Genomic DNA, 27,959 nt, shown 5'->3' on the forward strand with positions numbered 1-27,959 from the left:
AACCACTGCTCAAAAATAATACTGCAACTATAAAAAAAATAAAATAAAATAAAAAAAAAAACTTACCTCTAGAAAAGGCAATGGGCAGCCAGCAGCAAAAGGGCACAGGCATCTTGCTTGATGAGTTTAAAGGGCCAGACTGGGAAAGGCATGGTAGGAAAAACTTCTATGGCAGAGCTGTGCTCACTTGAGAGAACTGTGAGGAACTTGACAATAATAAAATTAATCTGTAATTCATACAGCCTGATTCCCCAAAATACACATTTTGCACAATGTTATAATGAGATTGCTTTCGCAAAGATGAGATCAATTGACTTTAGTTTCAATCACTTTCTACTGTATTTAACTACAAAAGGAAACACATTTCACGTGTTAGATCAAGACTAGAATCAGATGGCCGTTTACCCGAGGTTTGAGTCAACATGTTAAAATTAGCTTTTATTTTTGAACAGTTTTCTCCACTGCTTTACAAAAATTGCTTTAGTGTTCACTGGCAGTTAAAATCACTTTGCATAGTGAAATAATACTTGAAAATTTCATCTTTCAAAAAAACCAAGATTCGGTTTTGCAGAATTCTGCAAGAAAGACTTACACAGAAATGGTTGGGAGGAGATTTCATGCAAGAAAGGGTTGTTGATGAAACTATTTCACAGGATAAGAAAACAAAAAAAAACCCCAAAACACACAGACCAAAACCCAAGCAGCTCTTAATTACAGTACGTTGCTGTGCAAGATTTGCATGGTGAAGCACAAGTTGAAGTTGTATCTTGTTCTTAGAAACTGTTTCTTTCTGTAGCAGACAATATGATCCTCCTCTAGAAGACTTGTAGTTAAGAGCAGAAGGCTTCAACAGACAGTAATGAACTAATAAAAGTGCTTGTTTGTGGAGATCCTCCCTTGCTTTCTACAGTGCTGCTGGAGTAGCACCTTCTGTCACACAAGTGAAGTGAGTCTCCTTGGGACCTGCGCATTTCAGAGCTGCACCTGAGTAAATGCATCACCTGGTGCTCCAGAAGGCAAGGACTGCTCTGTAATGCAAGTTGGTTTAAAAAAAAATTCTGCTTGGCTCCATAAGTTTCCTGAGAAAATGCCATCAGTTATTAGAATTGACTCTACTTTGCTTCATAGGCTTCCGAGTGTCTGCGGATCAGGTTGAACTTGCCTGTAGGGTCAGGGACATACCACTTCTCCCAGACTTCAGCGTACGAGGCTGTTCTTCCCCACGGTTTGAAATGTCCGTTCCAATGGAGAAGCTTGGCAGCTTTCACAAACTGAGGAGAGTACCTTTTTCCAGCACTAGACCCTTTTATTGAAAAAGAAGTATTAGTGCCCAAAATAAAAGCAGCAGAAACAACAACGTGCAGTATTTTAACTTCAAAGGATTTTAACAAAGGAAATCTTGTCATTTATGGAGAAAGGAGGTGATGTGGGAGGCAGAAATCAGGGCAAAGTGAAAAACATCATCGGGTGCAACTGAATGCCACTTTGATCTGTCTCAGTATCTATTTTAATGCACTGCCTTAACTTCCAAGTTCTTTCAAACCCCCTTAATACCCAGATTATTCAGCAGCCTATGTATTGATCATGGGAAAGAAAACCTAAGAAAGCCCACTCAGCACTGAGGTTTCACCAGTAGCAGACAGACAGGAGCCTGTTCCTCTCAACAGTCTTGGAGGAGACACCTAGGATGACTTTAGATACAATATATATACACATGGGAAAAGAAAAGGAAAATGAGAAGTAACTTGAAAGTAGGTCAATTCAAGAACTATCCCCTTAGTAGTTCAAAAAAAGAACATGAAGGATCAGGCCCACAAGCCCCAAGATGGTCTTGCAAAGCAATGTTTCTCAAAGAACAAGAAAAACAGGGAAAGAGAAGATCCATTTGCTGCATCATCAAACAGGTGTCCAGCTACAGACCTGGAAAAACACACTGGAGGAGCAGTGTCACTAATGTTTCCATACATACCGAGATGCCGGACGTTCCACATGGGATCGATACTGGAATGTTGCTTGTAAAATACAATTAGCAGTGGAGGTGTCGTGATGCTGCCAGCCAGAGTCCGACTGTAAAGTTCCTCTCTGGAAGAGAACATGAATAGAAGTTGGGAAAGGATGCTTGTGTGGCCCTAAACCAGTTGATTTTCACTTGCACGACGGGAACCCACAGATACACATTCCTTCATTTAGCGGTTAAATGCCATTGCCAGAACCCAACCCCTGACCCACTGTCGCCCTCATCTTGGGGGTACTTACGCTACATTAAGTGCCATCCACTTCTCCAGCTGCTTAGTGATGTTCTGTAATTTCCACTCTGTCAAATTGGCAACAAAAACTCCTGGATTGAAAGAGCAGGTGTTGGCTTTCATGCCAAGCTTTCGAATGGTTTCTTTTTTGTAATCTAGAAACCCAATGTAATTATACTGGAAAAAAGAGAGTAGGAATTAGCTTAAAATGTGGTCAAATTACTATTTAAAGAAAAATTTTGCACGACTTTCAGCAGACAAGCACAACTTGAAGTTGTTAAAGCAAATACACCTTTCCTTTGACATAAGAGAAAGAAAGCTTAAGGTCTAACGTTTTAAAACTATGATTATATAAACTACATATTTTAAGGAATGCTGCATGGTCTTAATAATACCATATTATTAATACGGTACCACTCCCAGAAAAAGTACTTTCTATACACTCTCAAATGAAAAATTCTCCCTCTGATGTTCTAAGACCTACTGCTGTTCCACACTGGGAAAAATTCCAAGTGCTTTTACTGTGTCTAAGCAGGAACTGGAGTTGTCATTTGTAACACAAATATCAGAGTAAATTGGTTTGGGTAGGGACAGTCATGCCTGTAGGTTCACTGCATTTAGAAGTCAACATGCCAGAACATTAAAAGTGAGTGTCCGTTTCCAAAGCCTGGGATCTACAATATTGTTACCACTGAATCAGAATTAAAACTAACCTCGTTCCCTGCTCCACGGACAGCAACTTTATTAGTGGTTGAGTCACAGTCATCTGAAAATGCAGCAGCATGTCCAGGTTTCAATGGAGTGTTGTAAAGTTCAAGAATATCATCTGAAAAATGAAAGTAAGAACAGAAGAATCAAAAACAATCCCGATTAAGTGCCAAGTGACTTTTTTCAGCCCATTTCTACAGAAGATAAACCAACTCTGTTTAATCCTATTTATTCATATTTACAAGTTTTTACATCTTTCCTGGAACCAGAAGTGTCTGGTTACTGTAAGAGAAGGCATACTGACCTCAGCATAAGGCCAGTGGCAAAAGGCTAAGAAAAGGTCCCATACCTTGCACTATTACATCATCATCCACATAGATGATCTTCTCTGCATGAGGTACCAAACTGGGCAAGTAGAATCTTGCAAAGGTTAACTATGAAAACAAGAAAGCAAAAGAAGTGAAGAATTAAATTAAAAACTATGCAAATAAATCTGAAATTGACTGATACTCCTGGCACTTATCTATGGCACGGATGTCCAAGACAACTTCTATCAAGGAAGTAAAATAGGCAGCAATATCCTAGCAGTTATTTAAAATAAATAGGTTACATCAATTTCTGGTTTCCTATGAATTTTTGCCTTAACAAACTAACTTTAAAACTGATCTAAACAAGAACTTTTTATTTCTCCACATATATCTGTAGTATCTCTGATGTGTTGGCATGCTTGACATGCAAGCCGTGTTTCACTGTAGCTAGCAGCAAAAAATGATAGTAGGCATGCATGTGTAGACATTCAAATCCATCTCTCACTACCTGGACATTTATTGTTGCTGAAATTTAAGAATTTGATTATAAAATATTCTCCTATGCTAACAGATTTGGTTTTGATCTCTAGTTGTGTTCGAAAGCCAATATCAAAGTGTATCATTACTAATAATGGCAAAAAGTAATCAACATCATCCTCACTGGTTTTAGGGAGTCTGCCTTTTGAGGATCCACTTGTACTTTCCCTTCTAAGACATGAGGGTCAAAATCCAAAATTCGGTATCTCAAATTTTTCAGAGCAGTTTTACTCAGCCACAGCCTGCAAACAGGAGAAAGGCATTGATTTTGTTAAATGAAACAAAAAATCAAAGGAAAGGCAAGAGATCCAATGGACAATGACACGGATCTTGATCTGGCCACTCGCTTCCTGGGCATGCCCGCTATCAGCACACAGCAGCTGTGACACACGAAAGGTAGGGGGTTGCTTCTTATTTTATTAGAAACATATAGTCCCATTATCACAGATCCTTCACAAAAAATACCAGCGTTAATGGACATGGTAACAATAAAAGGATCAAAGAACAATCTAGAAAAATGCAGAAACTTTGTTGCCAGTATTTGAATTGCTTAGATGAAATGCAGGAAGTAACTTTTACAACTCTCCACCAACGAACTCCAATCCCAGTGGCTGGAAATAACCCCACTGGAAGAGATGGCTCTTTTCCATCCCTGAAACGTTACCAGAAGGAAAGACTTCAGGACTCCCCACCACAGCCTTGTCAAAAAGCTGCAATAATCATCAGCAGATAGGACAGCAAACAATTTTGAAGAGCGCAGTTCCAGGGAAAGTCAGCTCTTCCTCTTCTCAGAGATACTTAAGTTTTACAGTATTGTGGGAATCCAATAAAAAGACCATTACCTCAAGTGATCCACAGTATCATTCAAAGTGACAATATGGAAAACCACATTGGACCTGGTGTTACTGTAAATACTGTTCATGGCTGCAATTGCACCCCCAAGCCTCTCATCCGATGCTGCAATGACCACGGAAATCTCCTTATCATTCCGTTCATCTGCCAGCCTCTGGGGAACCGCAGGTATGAAATCTATAGGCTGAAGTCCTAATGGATTTGCATCTGCGGAGAACAAAAGGCATCACATACTTGTTTTATGCAAACGAAACACAGACATTATTAGAATGCTAAAATTCCCAACACCTTCAACCACTTCTGCTATGCCAGCACTTGGATGTCTCAAGCTGGGGTGTGGATTACAGCATGCCAGGATCAAACACTCAAAATATAGCACCTGCTCTTGAGAATCAGAGATGTTAAGGAATAGGAACACATCACACTTGGAAATAAACTACATGCATTGAGCCGTACATATTCACAGGCATCACAACAAGGTACTGAAACGAGGCATAAACTACAGTAGGCTGCACTCACCTTCGGTCCCCTCTGCCATGTCTATAATCCCACTGACTTCCCCCTCCTGTTTACCCAAACCACCTTCTAGTCTTCTCCACATCACCCTTTCCTCTTTTTCTGCTTTCTTTTCAGTAGGAACCAATGAAGAAAACAGAAATTCTAAATTAAAGTCACTGTTGTGAACTTTTTCCCACCAAAGATCAAGGCATTAAGTACAGACCGTGTTTATTCCAGGGATCTCATCATACTACGTTATCTAAGCTGGAACCACAAGAATTTATACTTATAGTGTGCAGACAGGAAAATGGGAGATCAGCATTGCAATTAGACCATATCACCTGTAAAAGTGGCAATAACAACACTGGTACCTTTCAGATGATCTGGACTATTACATATTAGATCATTTTAGGTAATTTGATGAACATAGCAAACAGGGACTGGAAAGTTTGTGGGCAGTGTTTTGCTGTTGACAAAGACAGGCTTTGCTTCCGTTTGCCTTTTTCTGATGACAGAGCTCAACAGCTTTGACTTCAACTGATTTCTGGTTAACACCTGTCAAGGTCTTATTCAACTGCTGTTGGGAAGCACCTGTACAACTGCTACTCAGGAGCAACAGCTCCCAGGAGCAGCAAACTGGGACTTGGCAGTTAACGGGGACACGGAGAAGCTCTGTGGGACTGTGGGCAGTTCTTAAAAGCAGACTCTCAAAAATTAAAAGGCTTTGCTAAGTAAATTGAACTGTATCTTAGTGACTTTCAAAGCCAGAAGGAACCCTTACTGCTATCTCGCCTGGCTTCTTGACCAAGAAGAGTCACAGGACATCAAGAATAGACAGTCCCATCAAGCTGAAGTTTCCTGGGTATGAGAACAGGAAAAGATCTACTCGTAAGTGAGTTAAAAAATTGTATCTTGTTATGCAAATAACTGATCATTATCATACACATCATTTCAGCCACGTGGTGGTTTCTGTCTGACCAGAGCGTGTGCTTTCCCACTAATCTTAAAGAAAAAAAACCAAAAAACAAAAAACACCCAACATACCTGACAATTCCCGTTTCAAGAAGTCACTGAGGCCTAGGAAGTTATGATGAAGAACTAGTAAAAATATGACAACAGCCACTATAAGGATGGAAATGTTCACTGAAAATTTCAAAGAAAAAAGTTAATATAACCAGAGAATGATTGGGAAACTCAGAAAACTACAAAAGAGATGTTGAAAAGATCAGACACATACATATACACATACCTTTCCTTAATGTCATTTTCCTCTTGTTATTTTATTTATTAGCATAAAGTTCCTGCAAACCTGCACGAGAGAAAACACAGCAGTCACTTCCTACTTCCAGTGCATGCCTGCACAAGACACAGCACACTGTCGCCAGGAGCGTCAAAACCTCTTCTGCCCGCAGCGGCTATTTCCTTCTCTTAACAACCCAAACCTGCACGTCACGCTTCAGTCACCGAGTATCGTATCTCAGTAAGTCTGTAGCGACAACGACGCATCTAAAGAAGAACTCGGAGCTAAGAAGGGAGATGTACAGATCTTGCCACTTACTTCACCGACAGAAAAAAATCCCAAACTCCTTCTGCCAGTCAAAAGTGACCTGGAAAGAATCTGGAAAATTACATATGGTTTCTTTACTGTTGAAACAATTTATTTAACTGTCTGAACTGGAAGCATCCCAGCAGTAAGGCAAATGATTATACAGTTCTTTCCATACTTAACTAACTGCAAGACCTTGGCAGGACGCAATGTTAGTAAAACTTTAACAAATAGCATTATAAACTTTCAAAACTATGAAATTCTCTACATAAAACATAACAGAGTATCAGCTGAAACGTCATCACACAAAAAAAGATCACAGGAGCGTGAAAGAAGGTATTATCGTCGCGTTACAGAGGGGGGTAAAACCACAGCGCGATGACGCCATTTCGGTATGAAACTCAAACGCGCTTATTCATTATTTACCAGTAACCGCGGTTATAAAACCAGAACGAGAACCCCCCGTCCCGGGGCGAGAAGCAGCTCTCCGGTAACGCACGGGAAGCGCTCACACCGTGACGAGGAGCACAACCCGAGAAACAGCGGCAGTTCTGCACGACGAGCACTGGCCAAGTCTCCCAGTTCACACACCGCAAACCGCGCCGTTACCGTTACGGTATCGGCCGCCACCGTCCTCTCTCCGCCGTTGCGCTTCTGCCCCGGGAAGGACGCGTTTACCGAGGACGACACAGAAACACCCCGGTGGGGCGGTTCGCACGCGCTGGGCCGGGCCCAGCTCCCCGCCGCCGAGCAGCCCCGCCCGCTCCTCTCTCCGTTCGCCCGCGCCGCCGCCGCCAACTGCCACCTCGGCAGCGCGCGCCGCCCCCGCCAGCAGCGGCACAGCGCGCCGCAGGTGCCCACCGCGATGCCTGATGGCCGCGAGGCGCGAAGGCCGCGCCGCGCCCGCCCCGCTGCACTCGTGGGGCTGCGGCAGCCGACGGCGGCTTCGCCAGGAGAGTTCGAGCCTCGGGCAGGAAGGGCCGCCCGCCGGCTGCCAAGTCAGCGTCGATTCCGGACAGGCGGCCCCGCGAGCGCCTCGCACCTGCGGGCTGAAGGCCCCACTCAGTCAGGGGTCCCGAGGCTCAAAGCAGCCGTTGCCGGGGAGACAGCGTCCCGCGGCGCGGCGACATGACGGCGCAGGGAAGGCCGAGGCCCGCGGCGGCGGCGCAGAGCCGAGAGCTGCCGGCGGACGGGGCGGAGCGAAACGGGCCTGTTTCCGGCCAGCTCAGCTGCCGCCTTCCGGTCCCGCTTCAGCGTCGCGCTGAGCCGCGGCACCCGCCGGCCCTCCGCCTGCGCCTCACGGACGGTCGGCCGCCGCCGCGGGGCCCGGGCGAGGGCGAGGAAGACGACCGCGACCAGGCGCCGCTCGCCGCCGCCATGCTGAACATCTTCCGCTCCATCCCCGCGCACATGGTAGGGTCACCGCCGCGGGCGGCCCGGCCCCGTGTCGCGGGCTTCCGCGTTCCCCTTCTCCGTGCGCTGGCGGCACCTGCGCGGCAGGAACCGCTGCCGGAGCTGCGGGGCGGTGCCCCGGGAGTTTCGGGTTTTTGTCTGAAATCCGAGGTTTAACGCGCTGAACAGTCAAGGCCACACACGGGTGCCTCCTCGGCCTGTGCCCTGCACCGCCGGAGGGCACAGAAAAGCGTTTCCAGCACGACGGGCTGCCAGGGTCGGGCAAACGCAGGCGACAGGCGAATCCCGTCCTCGCCGACACGCTCCTTTGTGGCGTCGGGGCTTCCACACAGCGGCGCGGAGCGAGCTACGGGGGCGTTGTGAACTCGTGTTACTGCCCTGAACGGGCAGAGCTTGCTTCTGTTTCCAAATGATGCGGTCAAGACTGTCGGGGAGGTGGTCAGTGAATTAAGAGCGTAATTCTCTTACACTTGAAATCCAGACATTGTAAGAAAAAATCATTCCAGTCTGGTCTGAAAGTTGAACAAAAAAACCCAAGAACCTGTGGTCAGGCTGACTCTAGGCTCTAACCTGAAAGAGTTTAACTGGTAGGTTTGTGTTTTGAGTAATTAAAAATCGATTTCTTTCCACAGGACTACAAGGGCCAAAAATTAGCAGAACAGATTTTTCAAGGAATCATTCTTGTCTCTGCCGTAAGTATGCTAGAACTGTGGGCGATAACAGAAAGGACTATATTTTGTTTTCCCATCTTACAAACAAGTGTTTTTTCTGATTGTTTGCCTTAGCCGGGTCACTAAAAGCTTTAGACAAAATCGGAAAGGCTATCACAGATTAAGACTTTTCTTCTTTCAGTCTTTCACTTTCCTTATTGGCCTACAATTTTGAAAACAACAAAGTTTGAGCTACACTTTTGAAAAACCTACTTAACTCCTCTCCCTCTATCCCACAACTTGATCATGGTATGGGAAATTTTTTCCTTTGTTTAAAGTCTGATTTTCTTCACGCACCTCCAGATAATTGGTTTCATCTATGGCTACATCATTGAACAATTTGGATGGACTGTCTACATAGTTATGGCTGGATTTGCTTTATCATGTTTGGTAAGATTTATTTTTTTTTTCCCCCAAACCAGAAAATACATGCACCATTTAACCTGAAATAATCCTTGAACTAAGGGGCTGTCAGCACAGACAAACCATTTGCTGTGTATTTCAGATTAATATGTATCTATCTGTGCCTTTTCTCAAATGCGAGTAAGATATTAGAGAGCATTGCAAGTTAATACTGGTACGTAACATTGAATTAGTTTTTCATTCCAATTAAACGTAACTTTTAAATCAAGCTGATAGCACTATTAACAGAATGGACAGTTAGGTTTTCTGTGGAGTCGGAGCTTGTCAGGAAAATTTTGCAGCTGGCCCATGGCAACCGAGGAGAGGCCAGGACATACAGTGTAGAATTGCAAAGTAATTCCTTATTCGTGCACATGAGGTGTCTCGTTCCAATGGGAGCACACCGAATGCAGTTTTACACAAGGTTCTTACACCTTTCAAGCCTTGGGATACAACATGATTTGACCAACCCCTACTTAACACAAAGGTGCTACCGTGTTGAAAAGCCCCTGTAACTTTGTGGCCTCATCATCCCTCTGCTGCTTTCTTGATCTAAACATCCCTGGAGTCGGTCTTGCCACAGTAACTTATCTAAGATGGCAGCAAAGGGGAGGGTTTCACAGAGGTGTTGGCGAGGCCAGGATGCTGGCGTCACCTTGGTAGTCCAGGGGTATCCTTTTTTTCTTCAGGGTGGGTGCTTTCGTCCTCCTCCTTGCAATGAGCTGGGGTCCTTTCATCATGCGTACGTGAGCAAGACTACGCGTATCTCTTTATAGAGGAAATTGCGTGAGCTTTCTCAGTTGGTGCAATAGTTAGGGAATGAGGTTTTCCTAACGAGCTGTACAAAACACTTCTCTAGCATCTTGATTTACACATTCTGACTTAATTCCTTTTCTCCAAGCTAACGCTCCCGCCGTGGCCTATGTACCGCCGCAATCCTCTGAAGTGGCTACCTGTCCAAGAGTCAGGAACAGAAGAAAAGAAGGCAGCAGACAGAAAGCCAAAGAGACATGCTAAAAGCTAAAAAACACGCTTCTTCATGTTATTACCTTGTTAAATTTTGTTAAATACATTTCCACTGGGAGGTACTTCTTGGCTTAGTGTTTGGGTTTTTTCTTACTACTTTGTATTCTAGAATTAGTACAACAAGATCTGGAGAGAGCGTGAAGGCTCTCTAAATTTTGGCTGGAGTTTCAGCGAAGTCACTGGGAAGGCAGGGGTCGGGGGGATTAACTTTAGGTGGCTACTGGAGATAACATCTCCTTTAAGTATTTTAATAAAAGGGAACAAACACAGCGAATCAAATCAAGTATGGTTAAGCTGCTGCTGTAGCCTAGAAGATAACACACAGCTGGACTTCTACAGTATTTCTAACCGTGTGTGAAACAAGCTAGCAGTAGCATCAGGTTGTAAGAAGTACTGTAAAACAGTATATACCCCACAGTTCTGAAAAATGCTAAGAACTGGCAAGCGTTCTAGGACAGGAGACTGCAGAGTGGCATTTCTTGTTTAAAAGAAATTTGGGTAGAGACAGTAACATCTTGGCTCTGCATAATAAAATACCTCTTGAAAGCTTGTAGCTTGAGCATCAGGTAGGCAAGAGGCAGCAGGATCCATAGGTATTGCACTTTTTTTACTACTGCCTGTCACATTAGGTCTCCCTCATGGGTGCTGAAGGTTACAACGTTTTAAGAGAGAGGCAGGGAAAGAGACAGGGTGTGCATTTAAAATTTTATTTTACAAATTCAATTCCCTTGTGACTTCTTTATCCTTTAAAAAGAACATGTGCTTTTTCTGTAACACAGTCTAGATGCAAAGAAAAGGAAGAGCTAGGACACCTGTTGCTCTGAGTGAGTGATCCTGGTCTTGGGCACTTTCATTCCTAAAAGGAATTAGTGTTTGTAAGGCAAAGGGATTTCGCCAGCTGGAACCACGGTAACCATGGCTGTGTGCCTTTCAAACATTCTCAGACTTATTTTATCCAGTTACCAAATACTTTCTACCACCTTGGTGACTGCCTTAGCAATAAAACACAAAAGCAAGGGCTCTGCTTGAAAGCAGTACAGCTACCCGCTTTAGCACTTTAACTTGGCAATTTACAGAACCTGGAGGGCTTTTGGTGTTAGCAGGGAGAAACAGTTACTAGTTTTTCTAATTTTTCAGGACTATTTCATGTAATAGCCTATAGCCTCTCACACCATAGCCTTGGCATAGATTTTGTTATCGTATTAGTAGTATATGACCATGCCAAAAGCCTTTTGCTATGAGAAATTCAAACTAAAACTTTTTTTTTTACACTTCTTTGTTTACAAAACTTGGTATCCATCCCTGTCTGCATCTACAGAAAGCAACTGTTAAAAGTTTCAGTAAGAGAATAAAAACTAAACTAAACAGTTTCTCAGAAGAGAAAGTGATAGCCTGTTTCACATTTTAACATGAAAAATATTACTACAAACTGTAACGTTTTTTGCAAGTTCACCTCCTTATTCCAGCAAAGGAGGTCAACGGATAAATGTGCTTTGTAAGCTGGTCCAACCCATCAAATGAGCTATAACACAGTTGTTTTCTCTACGGAAAAAATTCTGGTCAGAACTTCACATTTTCTTCAAGGAATTTCAGATGGCGTGCCTTCGTGCTGTAACTTGCATACTTGTCTCCCATGTGCTCCCGCAACTGCAGCTATTTAGAACACAAAAAACAGCCCCACAAAACTTATTGACAGTGAAAAAAGCAGGAACTACGAAAACATTAACAAAAAAAATACCAAAGCTTTCAACTGAAAGCAGCATGTGAAGTTTGACAACATAGATGGGAGAGGAGAAAAATGCAAGTGTCGTCATTGTCTGACGGCAAGGGAGTTCCAAATAACACTCAACAATTTCCAACATAAATCAGATCTTCACAGGTTGTACTTACCCATTCAGTACTTCATTTGTAACCAAGTTTTGAATCAAATAAGCTAGAGGTATTGCTCACTCACCTCTATTAGGAACAGACATTAAACCGTTTCTCGCTTTGGACATAAGCGGCATTAGGCAAGTAATGTGAAGGTAAAAAATTACAGTTCAAAATAAATTGTCCTTGGAGAAACAACACAGAAAAATTATTCACATCCCTTGCATCCTCCACAAACTGAGCAACCATGGTACAATTCTAAAGCTTCTACGCTTTCTGAAGATCTTGTGGTTGAGCATAGCCTACATTCAGAATCAAACTTTTTAAGTTTGAAAAGACAATATGCTTAGGCCCTTGCCTGCCAATAACTCATAAACACTTTGGAATCAAGGTTTGCACTACTATATCAATATCTGAAAAGGGAGTAGGAAAGTAAAGGCCCTGCTCATTTATCTAGGTTTATAAAGAAATCAAACAATTTTAATATGAAAGGCATTCACCTCTCTCTTGACTTCGTCATCTTCTTCCATGATGCTGTATACCTTCTCAAGAAGTTTCACTCCCAATCCTTGGACCACATCAGATCTCAGGATTTCAACCATTCTCCTAATCTTGTCAGGAACTGATAACATGTCTATAAAGAAAAAATAAAAATTAGTCAATACAGTAGTAATTACTTCTAGTATAGTCAGTTTTCATACTCTGTACAGAAGAATATAGGATGACGTTCCAAGCATTGCCACAGAATTCTAGCTGACCGTTTGCATGAAGTAACTCTACCTGAACTGGCTAGCTAGAATGATCAATCATGGTGAACTGGAAGTACTCAGATGCTAACTCTTAAGACACTGGACAGTACAAAGTCAACACAGAAAAGTGCACAATTAGGTCTCTGTAACTTCATTTCAGGTGGTTCCTGTCTACTCTATTACTTTTCATTCAAATAATATTTGTACTATTCTCTAATGCTGTACCACCCCTCAAATACTTCAAGAATAATTCAATCACTTGTACTTACAGCAAATTTAAAACAAGTTTAATCACTGCAAAACACTAATGACATCGGTTCTGCCATCTGCCTGTTTATCTCAACAGTCTTTGAATCTTTTACTCCTCAGCTGAAGCTGCCAACAAGAGAGAGTAATTTTATAAGAAGAGGTCTCTATTAGGAACTGAACTGAGAACAATAGCTTGCTTTTTTTAATCGCTGAAATCACCAACACTCCTTTGCAGGATGGATCACTCTCTGAAAATAAGATATCTGATTGATTAAAATAAGTCTCTACTTAGAAATGCAGCAGCCCTGTCATCCCAAATGGCAGTAATTAAATAGCTGGAGGATCTCACTATACAATCCTTAAGAGAGAAAAAACAGGCAGAAAAATTATCACTGAAGTTTGTGTCAATACCTTTGACATTCGATCGTACCTGTTTAGGGACAAACTCTTTCAATGTACTTTACTTCAGCTGTGCAGAATCAACTTACCAGAGTAAAATCCAGTGTTCGCCCACTGCTTTGCCTGTCACCAGACTAGTTACAAGTAGAATCCTTGTTTAAAACACGTAAGTACAAGAAGGTCTGAGACTTCAAAAACCTGTCCTCTGCTTTTTCACTTGTTCTTGTTGCACAGTAAGTGCAGTCATAGCAAATACAATTTTTTTCTTGCTTTTTGGAATACATATACATACTTAAGATCTAAACCAGACCTTAAACATGAAAAGTGATTCAATTCTTGCACCTGTATCTGTAGGAAAAAATAAGCTTGCCCAAATTCTGCAATGAGAATCAACTTCCATACTCACAGAAACCTCCACTGTGTTTAATGCTTTGAGCACAATTCCAGCTTTATCCATAATTCACAAAGTTTTACAGCTATCAAATCATTTGAATGCCTTAAAAATCTTATTTCAAAATACTCAACTCCAACCGTTCATTTTGGAAGCTTTTAAGTCACATAGGGAAAAATTATATTGCAGACCAGCTTGGCCTCTTCGTTAATAATTACACAGATTGATCACACGTTCCTTTCGTTGGCAAGTAAACCACAACTAGAGCAGTTTTACACACAAAATTATTTATAAAGATGTTTACTTCTACAAGAATTGTTGAGAAATACGGGTGGATTGTCTTCTGTCGCCCACTAATAGATTTTGTTGTTAGCAGTTGAAAACCATTCATTTAGAGCAATAAGAGAGCAACAGACCTGAAGGAATCTCTTCAAATTTTAATTCCTCTGATTCATCAGGTGATTTTCCATGCAAAATCAAAGTGTCCCGATATTTTCTATGGAGTTTAAACTCTGGGGCTGGAGTCGAGGTTACACAGTATTCCGAGTTGTCCTTAGAGTCCATTTTCAGTGTCCAAGTCATTAGCTGCACCAAGTCATCCACTTCATTCACATTGCTTTTTCTAGTAGAGGAGAAATAAGGTGTAATTCAGTCACCATTCATGATGCAGCTTCCACCTTGTGCTCAGAGAATTTTCAGTTTAGCAAGTATATACACCCTACTAAGTATATATAAGTGTGTGTATATATATATATATACACTGCTAAGTATTCCATGTTAAGTTACTTTCTGTGGTGCAGTTTTATCAATAACAATATTTTATCTAACAAAGGCTCAGAGCCCGTTCACCTAGCAACAATTCACAATCCTATTGGCTACTGCTACGTGTGTAGCTGCACCTGTGGAAAAGCTGCTTACACTGACAAAATCAGAAATAAACAGCTTCATTCACAGTGGAAAGGAAGCACACTGGCACCTTTGAACTCATGCTTTTAATGCATCCTGACAGTGTATGTCCTTTAATGCCAAAAGACTGGTTTTCTGGGAAGCTACAGTCGACAAAAAACACGTCCCAGAAAGTTCAGCATGGAAAGTTTATAGTCACAGAGAGACAACAATTAAATCGAGTTTGTTTTCTTTACGCATCACATACTTCTTCAGTCACTCACTATGTAAAGTGTGAAAGCAAATCCTGCCGTTTTTTTTTCCACTCCAAGTCGAGGTCCAATATAGCAGTGAAAATTCTTGCACAGTTTTAAACAAAATACTTACTTCTCCTTGGAATCTCCATCAGACTTATCTGTCGAACTTGTGGAAGAGCTTAACTCATCATCAGACAGGCAGTTGGTTTCTCTCTTTCTCTATTTAAAGAAGGAATAAATTACAAAAACTCTAATAGCCGAAAAGTAATTTATCAATATGGCATGAATTATTTTTTTTACATGGAAAAAAACCCTTTCAACAAGCTTTTTTTTTTTTTTTACAGACTGAGCTTGATAATATTCAAAAGGTGTAACCTTTGGTTTTAGAAACAAGCTAATACAAAGGACATCATCAACATACCTTATGAAATGCATACATGACTAGCATAAAACTGCATCTCAGTCATGCAGTTTTAACCTCTATAAACGCTTCACCAAGTGCCTCTTAAAAACAATTAAATCATGCATGTCTGTCAGTTCTTAGCCAACTAATTACAAAGTCATTACCCTTTATCCTGTCTATTGGTCTTTAATACACATTTAAAATAGTATTTAAATAAATTTGTATCAGTTCAGTCAATTCCCAGCATTCCCTAAAATAGAGATTTTAACCACTTGTTCCTCTACAGTCTTGTGTTCAGTGCATAGCATAATACACAAAAGTATCACTAGCATATGCACATACAACTAGCATGTACTAACCTCATGTGATCTCAGTTCGTAAATGCAAATGAAGTTTTTGCAATTAGATCCCAGTTGTAAGCATACACACGTAAGCAAAACATGCAAAACACCTTCCATGCAAGTGCTGGGATAAGGAAAACAGAGCCTACACTTTGAAATTCGAGACTAAAATTTCTTCACTGTTACTCTTCTGTATTTATTGGTATTCATAACATTCCCCTGATGTTGCAGAAGGTTGTCAAATGTACGTTTAAGACCTTAAAAAAGACTTTCTAATTAGACAAAGAAGAGAACATTAACAGTAACTATTCACTTTTCATCTAGCGACTATTCCTTACTGCCAGCACATAAATGTATACACTTAACATGACTACAGATTAAAAAAATAAAAGTGTTCAAACATCACTATTCAAAGCAAAATTAGATGTACCAGGCTGAAGATAGTGTGGTGGTGTTAGAAATTTAAAGCAGGCTGTGGATCTGTAACAAAGCATAGCTCAGGATAAACTTTTGCCCTTCCAAAATAATCTAAACACTGCAATTTAGAGATCCTGTAACAATCAGTAAGACATCCCTAGTTTTCATGTCTGACAAGTGGAGTGAAAACACACAATGAGCCTGGAATTTTAAGCTGATCTAGTCAAACAAAAAGGTAGATTAGAGATCTGTACTCTACCTCAGGACTTATAAAGCAATTTACAGAGAACTGTGTGCTTTTATTGACTGAGAGTTTCTTCCACACAGATTTTTTTTAAATATCACTTTCTTCCCAAACTGTGCCTGCATTTAAATAGTTCAAAAGCAAATGACCCCAGTTTACCTGAGAAATACTGGGATCTGATGAGGACTGAGCAACTTTAACATGGTTTTCCATGTGTGATTTTGCTTCAACTACTGCACTATTTGACGTTCGTCTTGCTGGAATCACTGGAATGACGACATTTTCACAGTATTTATAACTTAGCTGCATGTATTTTGACTTAGTTTCATGCTCATGCAAGAAGTAGTCTATCACCTGGCAGAAGACAGGCAGGTAGGTATTCTGCTAAGAGAAAACACTGAAGCTTCGATCTGAAAGGTGTATTATTCTGCGCTTCACGTACATTTCAAAGACAAGTTGTCACCACTAAACACAACTGAACATAACTAAATAAGAAGCGGAAAAATACAGATGTGCTAACAGAAATTTGTATTGAACACAGAACTAGGCCATTAGTGCATTTTTCTGAAGACGTTAGAGAAGAACAGACAGTAAGTTAGAATTTCTTCACAAAGAAGTTATCAGCCTACTTATACATAGAATGTTAACATGCAAACACAAAAATTACCAGAGGGAAACATCTCCTCCTGAGACTGTTTTAGCCTCCTTCGTTCTCTTGCTGACAAGGGCCGCTCCTTCAAAAGAAGTTAATTTGTTACTAATTAGCAATCGTCACAATGGCTTTTGTTATCTAGTTACTTACAAAGCAAAAAAAGCAAGGCAGCGTCTCATCCCACACTGACCAGGCACTTGACAGGACTTCCATTAGGAAGCTACTATACGTTTCTTTACTTACTGTGCATACACTCAGAGAACTAACTGCTCAGAAGGAATGAGAGACAAAAACAAGTTGGCACAGGATTCGGCACTAACCTTAGAAAGGGCAACTTGGCTGGTTTTGGTGCTATTTTCAGACTCAGAGCCTTCAGCACCACGCTGCGCCGCACATCTCTGAGTCGTCTTTGCGTTCACGTCAGAAAGAAAAGGTACAGGACAAGGAGCAACTTCTTTGAACTTGAAAGAGAAGTGAGAAAGAATTTATACCTTTTTTATTACAAGTTAAAGTGTTCTGCAATCTAGAAGACATTCTCACATGGTAAGGCAAGACGTCAGAGGTTTTGGATCCTACTGTAACCTCGTCACTGCTCCCAATTTCATCCCTCTTCTCCCTCTCTCCACCTCTGCTTGCATCCACTTTCCCTTCTCTCCATCCCTACATCTTGTCCCGCTCCTCCCAGACTATTTTTCAGCCAACGCCTTTGCAAGAACTGTCCCCACCCTCAAATAGCAAAACCCAAGAGAAAAACAGGGTATCATACTGAAAACTAATCACCCTCTTCTCTATCCTTGCATAGCTGGTGCTTTTCCCCAAAGAAGTCTCTCTGCTCAGTGGGGAAGCATTGACAGGAGCCCTATCTTATGTGCATGTGTAAGGGCCAAGATTTTCTCCCTAGGAGTCTGCACTCCTAAGCTCAGGGCAGCCGTTACATGTGTCTATTCCAGTAATCTACTACCCACTACAAGTGGCCTTATCCACAACAGTCAGGAAAAGTACTGCTACGTTTTGTGGCCACAAACAGTGAGAAGTCCTGATGGAAATTGCTAGGGAAGACTGTAGCATGCCAAAGGCAAAGCCCACAGTTCACTCTGTTTCCTTGCACCCATCTGGCACAGACACCTCGCACTTGTGAGGGTTACTGAGATTTTAAAAGATTTACACAGACTGCTTCTAAAGGATATCTGGAGTCTTCTGCATTTTGTTACCAATGAAGTCAGAGACATACATGAAACAAGAACAGCATAAAAAAACCCCTACCCTTTTTTTAAAAAATAGGTCCCATTTTTAAAGAGTAAAAAATGCAGGAGTCTTAAAGGAAAGAAGAGAACCATTTTTTGAGTATCTGCACCTTCTCTGAAGAGACTTCAGCTAATTCTCTTTTCTTGTGCCGTCGCTGCCGGGAGAGAGAGGGTTCACTGACAGAACTATGAGGCTGCAACCGGGAGGTAACATTTTCCTGAGCATCTCCTGAGGTTCTATGACAGACATCATCCTAATAAGTAAAAGTATTTTTTAAAAATGTAGACATGCCATTTTCAGGATCTACGCATACACATTAAAAAAAAAAAATCAACACAGGCCACTTCACTATTTGGACTGCATCCACCTTTAACATATCACAGTTACAACCACAACAAACTCTTATTTGATAGACAGTTAGAAAAAATACCTGCTGTACCAGTGTTTTTAAGCTACTAAACCTTCAAAGAAGGACACTTACTTGAATTATAACAGGAACAAATGGTGCCAGCAGCTTTTCAGTAGAATCCAAGCTCTACAATAGATAATGATTGCTCTTCACAAAAGCGTGTACAAAAATCTCATGGTAGACCAAAATGCAATGAAAAGACAATCATGACTTATTAGCCCCCATCCAAACCGGGGCCAACTCCAGATTATCCAGGCCTATTTAGAATATAGAAGTTCCAAAACTATTCTTACTATCTCAGCTGGAAAAGAGAATTGACGTTCCCTGTAAAAACAGAACTTGCATCATCTAGATGCAAGCCTAAAACAACTTCACCATGTTGCCTTTGCAAATCCGAAGCCAAGGCTCCTAATTGCTTAAGCATCTCAGTAAGTGCACCAGCAGCATCCTACTTTGACAAAAAAACACGTACAGCAGCTCCCTAAATTTTAAGAGCTGACCATTAGTTAAATCTATTTCAAAGTCTATTTCAAGTAAGCATAAATGGATTACCAGGTCAGTTTGTTTTTGGTCTTTTGATACAGGCTGCAGGAGTTTCAAAGTGTCACCATCTTCTACAGTATCAACAGAAGACTGCTTAGACTCAACATTTTCAGCTTTAAAAGCTTGCTTTGCTTTTTGTTGTAGTACATCTTCCTTAATTGGTGGGCTACTGGATGTTATTTTAGAATCTCCTGGAATATTTAAATCATTTGATTTATTATCCTCTGGAACATGCTCACTGCCACACTTCTCACTCATGTACTCCATCCTTTCAGATGGTAAGATATCAATATTCACTTCACTAACTGTAGCTAAGGAGTCTCCCAGGTTGTTCAAATCATTATTGCTTGGTTTTCTTTCCAACTCAACAGCTGGTTTCTCTGAGGGACAAAATTTGGTGGCTTTATATTTAATGATACAATCTTCTTCAGTCTAGAATTAAAAGGAAAACAGAAAAATTAGTTACCTTTTGGGTATCATGCACATATGAAAGAACATCCTTAAGCACCTAAGGAAAATCATTTATATACCAGAGTACATAACTGCAATGAAATTATGAGCAATTACAGATTAAGAGTCTCGAAAAGCCACAATCCACATTTTTAAAGAAATACAGACTGTATTGCAAATGACGTATTTCAGGCATTGGTTTACACACATGCAGTCCACCTGTTTTTCATCAGGACCACGAACGAAAAGTTTTACTCCCCTGGCTCTCCGTAAGGGAGAATCCAACAAGCACCGACAGTTTTCAAGATGTACTACACCATATACATTCAGTATTTCAGCACTGAAAGCTTAAACCCACAACAGCAGAATCATTACAGAAAATAAAAACCATGCACAAGATTAACCATTACAAAAGATTTGTTCTAAATACTGGAAAGAACTCCAACAATAAAAAATTTTTGATTGTAACTATAATTAGTTTTTCCAGTCAAAAACACATTTCAAAATGATTACCACTTGTCATCAAATATTTGATAAAATCTTGGAGCTCAAATACTCCATGAGTAATTCATCCAGTGACTCACAAATAAAAAACTGGATGTTGTTTAGATATCATCTAATAGTGAAGACATTGCAATTAGTTTTGCTGATCCACAGCTCTTTATTTAGTTCTACTCTTGCCTAAACACAATTCCTTCCTTAATATGAATTTTACACATTGCTAGGAATCAGATCTATGTTCTCGCGAATGCTCAAGGCACTTTCTATAAAACTGAGGTTTTGCTCTAGAAAAAGTACTTTCTTTTTTTTTTAAAAAAAAAAACACAAAAATAAAAATCTCACAACTTTATATTTCCTGGCTTGCTCAAAGGAGTGGTTTTGGTGTGTAACATTCCTGCTACGAGATTCATTCTTTACCGAGACCACAGAACAAGGATCTTTAGGTTTAGAATTCTCTGTTTTCTTATGACTTCTGGCTGCTTTCCTGTAAAGAAAACAGAAGTTGCTCATTCAATCGCCAGCAACAAGACCTTAAGATATTTCTTCAGATTATACCAATTAAAAAATCCACTATGCTAAAGAGCTTACATACAGACAGTATAAGATACTGAGCTTTTTCAACAGACCGTGCACAACACACTCATTTTCATCTCTGTAAAAGGAGCTTAAAACACCCCTCGGACTCTGTCAGCAATGTGCACTTGTTCTGCATAACACCAAGATCAGCCCTATCTGGAAGCAGTAAAATAACTGTCTAAACCTGACAAAGAAAAATAATTATATCAGTGAATATCAAAAGGAAGTTGGTATTACAACTCCCAGCTGATAAACAGCCTCAAATAACCATACAGAAAGACGCATATATCCTACCACTTCCTTGAATATACTGGTGTTACTTTTTTTTTTTTTAACTCTCTGAACAAGCTGCGCAATGCTAACCATTGCACAGTTTTAGTCTGCATTTGCAGAAAAAACTACTTTCCATTCTAACTCCCTCCTATCATACTTCTCAAAGAATACAAAGAAACTCACGTTCACAAGCTTCATAACTGCACATAACAGAATTAATTTTATTCTGCTATAAAAAAAAGGAAAAACTGAAAAACAAAGACCACAGTAACAAATATTTTGCACAGAATCACTCAAATGAAAGTATCTTACGCCTTTGTGGCTTCCAAAAACAAAGAAATTTGGTGCTTGATATACGGCTGTCGTAGGATGCTTTTCACACTGGGTCTTTCCTCGGGTTTCTTACTGAGCATAGTTCGTATTATTTCTACCAACTGTGGGCTGTAATCCTTTGGCATGGGTGGCAGCTGTTGAAGGAAAGGGAAGTCTGATATTATTTGACATATTTGTCAATAAGGGCTACTGCCAGTTTAGTTATGCACATCAGTTACATTCAGCTAGGTACTTTGCATAAAAAAATAGTTCCATTGTTCGTATCCTGGAAGCTACTCAAGCGCTAAACAACTCATCAAACAGAATACGGAAACTCTAAGTGTTTTGTCTAAGAATTTCTCATAATTTTTTATGAGTATCAGCAGTTAAAGCTCGATGAATAGGCATAAACATTTATATAAAATAAATCCACGTTATCTTCATCATATGCCAAAACAAGTAAGTCTCACCTGTCAGAAAAGTGGCATCACATGAATGGCAATTAATTCCTTTACACAGTGTTTACACCAGAAGCAAATTAAGATAGTAAGCCATCTCAGAACTTTGAACATTAATCAATATACTAGTTACACAAAGGGCAACAAGAAAGTCTAGCAATATTTACAAATGAATAACTTCCTGGGCCTGATATTACATCATATACTGCCAGGAAATACCAGTCTTACAACATATATTACAACGCAGGCAACATGCCAAATATTTTTAACTCCATGCAATATTTCTGATTGGAAAAGGTCATCTCAACTTATAGAAAGAAAATCCAAGTTAGAAAAAAAATTAGAAGTTTTTACCTTTCCTTCTATAATTCGGTAAACCAAAGAGTTCATGTCTTTAGCATTAAAGGCATGTTTCAATGTAGCCATTTCATAAACGCAGCAGCCTAATGCCCAAACATCAGACTGAAAAAAGGGGAAAAAAAAGTTTTGGGAAATTTGTATTAATTGTAGAAGTTTTATCTGCAGACTTAGTCACTTGTTTTCAAAGACGTCTTTAATGACAGTAAACTAATTAAGATCAAAATCCACTGCAAACTTTTGGTTTCAGTCTCGCTTGTTTTTAATTTTGATCAATTAAATTATATTCTTCCAAATACCACCAGGTTTTTCTGAAAAGAAGGGTAGAAAGTTGCCATTTGCAGGGGCTTTTATTTGTTTTCTTGAGAAGTACAACATCGGTTCTAACTGCCAAGTGAAAATGTTTCCATTTTTCATTGAAGAACAGTTTCCCCTCAGCTCTTGCTCATTGCAGACTCTCATATTTATGGTGTGTGTGGTTTGCAGCAAGAGCTGAACAGGTATACAGGAGCACGTTTGCTTTCTTTTGATATATTTTAAATTCATAGCAACACTGCTTATTTCTCTACTTTTTTCTTTTTTTTTTTTCTCTTTTATGCTGCTGTTATATCTAATAGAGGCTTTTGAGTATAAAGCTTCCTGTCGGTTACATGACAAGTTTAGAAAATTCAGCTATCTAACATAGACTGATATGTTTGTTTACATTGGCATGCTGTGACACCTTGGCTGTGATACCTTACCACACGCCATGAGTTCCCACCTACTGCAGCAAACACAGTTCCAGAAACAAAGGTCCCTGCAAATCTCTCCCTAGTTTTTTTGTTTGGTCTTTGGGGACATTAAAAAGAGTTGGAAGCAATAAGAAATTAAGAACAATAGGTAAGATTGTAAAGTTCTCAGACAAACAAAATAAGTTGCCTAACGAAGCAGAAAAAAATATACTCTACCTTGTAGTTGTAGGGTTTGTGAGAAAAGAGTTCAGGGCTCATGTAGTATGGTGTGCCTATGAGCGTGCTGGCCATGTCGTACTGGTTTTCCAACACTCTGGCTATTCCCAGGTCACCCACTTTGATTATATTTGTCCGTGTCAGAAAAACATTTTGAGTTTTAAGATCTCTGTGCAGAATGTGCTTTTCATGTAAATACTGGGGGGCGGAAAAACATACAAATAGAGTTAAGTAACTCCTAATTGGTTCTTCTAAGCTGAAAAGTAAAATCACATCATGTAAGTCAAAGAGGGAAAATATGAATGCAAAAAAGACACATACATCACTATCAAAGTCAGAAGCGCCCCTGCTAAAGGCAATATTAGTGAATTAACAGTAAGAATGACTGATACAGACACAAATCCAAAACTCAGCACTGCTTTAGTGAAATCCCCCTGTGTGGCTCTAACAAGCTAGCAGAAAAGAGGAAATAAAAATGTAAAGTTAAGACTCAGACTTTAACTTACTTTCTGCTGCCTCCATTTCTTGACAGTCATGTCTTAGTCTTTAGTATAAAATTTCAGTGGAAAACACAATGTGAGCTTTGCATAAATAGGGATAGGAAATTAGTCTTATAATAAACAACAACAGGCAGTGCTGTACACTTAGGTATATCTGACCACTTTAAGATAGAATTTTCTGTCCAATTTCTTATTTCTTAGTGTCAACATTCATATCTAGTCTTTATTACTGTAACAATTGCCTTTAAAGTTTGATAATCTCCAAATACTAAAGTTCAACAGGCTAAGATTTAACAGAAATGATGAATTAGTCGTCCACATTTGCCATTAAAAAACATCAGCAAAATCACAGAACACAAAATGCTTCTGAAATCAGCCTTTTCTTTTTTTTTTTGAACTACATTTTGAAAATTTACTCTAAACTTTCAAATCAGAGAAGCATTTCAGACTAGAACTGCAAACACTCTGGAGGTTACCGCTGTCTACTCTGATACCGAGGTGTAGACATAAAATATGATAGCAATTTCTTACCTAAAATAGAAAGTTAATTTGACTGCAACAACCTGTGAACATTTTTAATGTACTAATAACTATCGTATTTAGATGCTACCCCGACTAAACTAGTATTCAAAATCTGTAGCCCAACTGTGAAATTTTTAAAGGCAGAAAGAGACAAATTAAATTTGTATGTGAAGGTGACAAAGTTATACTTTCTTTTACCTGCAGTGCCATGGCAATTTGGACAAACCATTCCACCACTTGATTCTCAGGCAAAAGTTTGCCCTTCTGCTCTTTAAGTTTGTGATATAGATCTCCTCCCTCGCAGAAGCCCATAACGATATATAACAGGCCATCCTTCCCCTGCCAGGACTCTCTGTAGGTGACGATGTTTGGGTGTTTCAGCTGGGATAACAACTGTGCCTCTTGCTCTGCTGCTTTCCTCTCTCGGTTGGAAGCATTTTTAAGGTTTAACTTTTTGATGACATACTGTAAAAGAAATTGCAAGATGTATCATGAGAGGTGAAAGTAACTATGCAGAAGCCCTAGGAAATTCCCCAAATAGAAAGGAAATACAGTATTTGAAATCTCCTCACATTATTCTGTATAGAGATTGTAATTCGTCGAGCAGTTATACCCTTCTACCATTACACCATAAAAATAGAACAGGTGTGGCTATTCAATTAATCTATCTGAATAAAACTCTGCACAGGAATTCTGTGGCTTTTTGTGAACACAGATCATATACTTGAAGCAAAAATGTTGTTAAATGTTGTTTAATGTTGTTAAAAATCTCAGTTTCGAGGTTTAGATTACAAATTCGTCATTTTCATATTCACAAGAAACATCTAACAGAGCTGAATTTCTGAATGAGTGAAATAATGCTGCTGAGCTTTTCAGGTCTGTTTATTCTTTTCTTAAAGATTCTTTGAGAATATTTATTCTGTTTATTCTTTTCTTAAAGAACGTGCACCTGGCAGAAGATCCTCCCAATGCAGAACTGACTTAGGATTAATTGCATTATATAAAAAGTCTACAAAACAGTTAAGTACAGGAGAATAGGAAAAAGCTTCCATCAGGAAAAGAAATGGAGCAAGTAGAGCTGCAGTTGGAAGGCTGGTACAGTTAGGGGCACATTGTAATAATACTTTCTCAAAAACCTGAAAGCAGATGTTATTTACTTTTTTTAAAAAACTTGCCTTAAAACTATCAGACAACTATATTAACTACTTGTTGCATTTATGAGTTTCTGCATAAGCAGGCTTAAACTTGCGGAAGAAGACATTAAGTATTACAGAGGAGTAGAGACTCTTGGTCATTCTGAAAGAGTCAAAAGGTCTTATGCTCAATCCTAAATTTCTTTCATTCTGTATTAAGACGGGTTTAGAATTTTTAAAACCACATAAGAAAGCTGTTATTTACTTCTCTAATATGTACTACGTCAAATGTATTTCTAAGGAATTTAAGGTTTCAGCAAAAATACAATTGAAGCTTAAGATGAGATCATAAAATCCATAGCACACGTTCATCATACACAGCACCAATTCTTAGGTCTGCCCTGGCCTCCCTCCTGATGTAAATTTTATGGTAATCAATTTTAGGGCATCAGCTTTCCACAGAACAATCATGCCATGGTATGTACCTGACCTCAATCTTATCTGCGAGCTTTTAAATCAAAATACCTAAAAAAAATAGTTACTTACTCAATTTCAGCGTCCTTGGCAATTGCTTAAGGTGTCTATTTCCCAGGCTGGCCCTATTAATTTGGTCCAGCACCTCTAATTAGCGTTGAGGAAGACTGCCCCCTATACACCCAGGGAACCAATTACACCTCGTGATTTTGTGTTTCAGAAGTCTGCTGGATATTAGACAAGCTCCTCAATTCTTATAACCTGTGATGATGCACAGCTCCCAAGAGGAATATAAAAAAAAAAATTGTGTACATCATCATCTAATTTTAAAATAAAAGAGAAATGCTGCAACTACTGTGTTTTACGTGACAAGCCAACTACAACTGTATCTTTCGGCATGGAAACCAAAAGCTTTTAGCTTTATATCAGCAACTGACTTTAGATAATACACTACCAGTATGCAAAAAGCACGCATATAGCCTAACTTTAAACCTGGCCTTGGTTATATTTGGTTTAATAACCATATTATCCTGGCAAGATTCCCATGAAGTCTATTGCAACGGTCTTCTGCCTTGTTTGATACCAAATTGTGTACTAATTGGATTTTTTTTGTTTAAAACACTTAGAGCCACTTGACTTTTATCATTTATAAAAGCTGGCAAAAGCTAAGACACAGTACAACACATCAAATATTTAAGATAAAATAACAAGGATAAGGAAGCAAGGCTCTTGCCAATGTTAATGATCAGCAGCACGGCAAAGAGGCGAAATCCAAAGACCAGTATGCAGTTGAAAGTCACCTCAACGGACTGTTTATTTTTAGGATGACAAGGTTAGCAACCTTTGCTGACACTGGACTATGCACCATGGTGACTGGCCTGGAGGGAACAAGTGTTGCCGTTGCTGCTACTCAACTCATGGATTGCAGGGATTTGCCTTTGGATTCCAGCCTCCTCCCTACTACCTTCACCTGGAAAGGACGCACTCTCTCATCACCGCTGGGCACAAACGCTTCTCTCATCATCCCTAGCCAAATCCTGGGCACAAGGCTCGCATCAAGGTTTCTGCGGTACCGCCCGGTGGATGTTCTCCATCCCCATTTCCTTATGCTCTTCCATTTCCTATCAAACTCACCTGCTTTGGCCAGGCAAGACAGATCATTTCAAATTTCCAACAAAAAGGCAAAGAACAAAATGCTCGCACTTCAACTCTGTCCTAATCAAAACCTTGCCAGGTTCTGCCACAGTCGGTACAGGAAACACCAGGCCCACCTTCCTGCAGCAGAGCTGACACCAGCAAAAGCCAACACCAGAAGCCCTTTTTTCTGCCCTTGCTATCATTTTTACCTCCGACACATGTGCCTGTCCTGAAGAGACTACACAAGCTACAAGCCAAAAGCGACGTCTTGTGCTTCAGGCTGAAGAGAGCGGGCTGTTCCGGTCGCCCAAAGGGCTAGCACAGCTAGGCTTTCCTCCCTAAAACAAGGCATTATACATTTTAAAAAGCAACAACCTAGCTTAAACAAATAAATAAATAAATACATAAAGCAGCAAGGATTATGGTTTGGTGGGGCTTTTTTTGAGATTAAAAGGGCGGGGAAAAAGTGTCTTCTCCACACCTTTAATGAAAGGCTTTGCCGACAAGGAAGGAAACCAGCAATACCGCGACAGGGCAGGCAACCCCAGCTCAGGGGGCTGCAGCCACACCTGAACACCAGGTCACGGTTAGGGCGGCACCCCGACACCCGGCCACAGCCCCGGTCGTGCCCGGGGATGCCATCAGGGCCGCCTGCCACGGCCGGGCCGCAGGCCGCACCCCCAACCCGGCCAGGGCCCCACGGGCACCCCCGCACCCGGCCAGGGCCGCTCCCCTCACACCGCGCCGCGGCAGCCCCTCGCTACCTGCTTGCTGTCCTGCTGGTGCCGCACCAGGCTCACCTCCCCGTAGCTGCCCTTCCCCACGGCTCGCAGGAAGCAGTAGGCAGCCAGGGGCATCCTCCCGCCGCCCGGGCCCGCTCAGTGCCCCGCGGCCGAGGCCCGCCCGCGCAGCCGCCGCTGCCATAGAGATCCCCGCGGCGCCCCGCTGCCATAGAGAGCGGTCCGCCGCACGTCTCGATGGTGCGAGCGCCCCGCGGCGCTGCGGCGGCCATTTTGGAAG

At 40.7% G+C, this 27,959-nt stretch overlaps 3 protein-coding genes across 4 annotated transcripts; 1 reads left to right on the forward strand and 2 right to left on the reverse strand.

The window, feature by feature from the left end:
- Positions 1-72: 72 nt before the first annotated feature.
- GLT8D1 (glycosyltransferase 8 domain containing 1) lies at positions 73-7,407 on the reverse strand. 2 transcript variants are annotated; one of them, XM_086618865.1, is made up of 10 exons: positions 7,122-7,407; positions 6,399-6,458; positions 6,194-6,292; positions 4,642-4,858; positions 3,924-4,041; positions 3,304-3,388; positions 2,960-3,072; positions 2,257-2,423; positions 1,970-2,082; positions 73-1,303 (listed from the first exon to the last, which is right to left on the reverse strand). In XM_086618865.1, exons 2-10 carry the CDS (start codon positions 6,412-6,414, stop codon positions 1,113-1,115), a joined length of 1,119 nt encoding a protein of 372 aa, XP_086474991.1. In that variant the 5' UTR covers positions 6,415-6,458; positions 7,122-7,407; the 3' UTR covers positions 73-1,112. The 2 variants fall into 2 exon arrangements, with proteins under 2 accessions (XP_086474991.1, XP_086474990.1); XM_086618864.1 differs by having other exon boundaries at positions 6,708-7,407.
- A 625-nt stretch (positions 7,408-8,032) lies between these two features.
- Positions 8,033-10,432, forward strand: SPCS1 (signal peptidase complex subunit 1). Its single transcript, XM_086618845.1, has 4 exons — positions 8,033-8,108; positions 8,741-8,800; positions 9,122-9,208; positions 10,122-10,432. Exons 1-4 carry the CDS (start codon positions 8,073-8,075, stop codon positions 10,242-10,244), a joined length of 306 nt encoding a protein of 101 aa, XP_086474971.1. The 5' UTR covers positions 8,033-8,072; the 3' UTR covers positions 10,245-10,432.
- An 86-nt stretch (positions 10,433-10,518) lies between these two features.
- On the reverse strand, positions 10,519-27,802 carry NEK4 (NIMA related kinase 4). Its single transcript, XM_086618844.1, has 16 exons — positions 27,704-27,802; positions 24,394-24,660; positions 23,174-23,371; positions 22,224-22,331; positions 21,412-21,566; positions 20,593-20,734; positions 19,309-19,731; positions 18,829-18,882; positions 18,457-18,600; positions 17,423-17,563; positions 17,118-17,184; positions 16,610-16,716; positions 15,176-15,264; positions 14,320-14,525; positions 12,616-12,749; positions 10,519-11,899 (listed from the first exon to the last, which is right to left on the reverse strand). The coding sequence occupies exons 1-16, from the start codon at positions 27,794-27,796 to the stop codon at positions 11,807-11,809; spliced, it is 2,421 nt and encodes an 806-aa protein (XP_086474970.1). The 5' UTR covers positions 27,797-27,802; the 3' UTR covers positions 10,519-11,806.
- Positions 27,803-27,959: the final 157 nt, after the last annotated feature.

The sequence above is a fragment of the Tauraco erythrolophus genome, chromosome 12 (assembly GCF_009769465.1).
Source record: "Tauraco erythrolophus isolate bTauEry1 chromosome 12, bTauEry1.pri, whole genome shotgun sequence".
NCBI classification, from domain to species: Eukaryota; Metazoa; Chordata; class Aves; order Musophagiformes; family Musophagidae; genus Tauraco; species Tauraco erythrolophus.

What these genes read in the sequence shown, in the direction of transcription:
- GLT8D1 (XM_086618865.1), bottom strand. An exon ending in AGGCAGACTCCCTAAAACCA is followed by an intron (nt 3,389 to 3,923) that starts GTGAGGATGATG and finishes TTGTTTTCATAG; the next exon opens with TTAACCTTTGCAAGATTCTA. An exon ending in GTGGAACGTCCGGCATCTCG is followed by an intron (nt 1,304 to 1,969) that starts GTATGTATGGAA and finishes TTTCAATAAAAG; the next exon opens with GGTCTAGTGCTGGAAAAAGG.
- SPCS1 (XM_086618845.1), top strand. Translation starts at nt 8,073, where the DNA reads ATGCTGAACATCTTCCGCTCCATCCCCGCGCACATG. An exon ending in GCTCCATCCCCGCGCACATG is followed by an intron (nt 8,109 to 8,740) that starts GTAGGGTCACCG and finishes TTCTTTCCACAG; the next exon opens with GACTACAAGGGCCAAAAATT. An exon ending in GAATCATTCTTGTCTCTGCC is followed by an intron (nt 8,801 to 9,121) that starts GTAAGTATGCTA and finishes ACGCACCTCCAG; the next exon opens with ATAATTGGTTTCATCTATGG.
- NEK4 (XM_086618844.1), bottom strand. Translation starts at nt 27,796, where the DNA reads ATGCCCCTGGCTGCCTACTGCTTCCTGCGAGCCGTGGGGAAGGGCAGC. An exon ending in AAATTGCCATGGCACTGCAG is followed by an intron (nt 23,372 to 24,393) that starts GTAAAAGAAAGT and finishes TCCGCCCCCCAG; the next exon opens with TATTTACATGAAAAGCACAT. An exon ending in GCCAAGTTGCCCTTTCTAAG is followed by an intron (nt 17,185 to 17,422) that starts GTTAGTGCCGAA and finishes CTTCTTTTGAAG; the next exon opens with GAGCGGCCCTTGTCAGCAAG.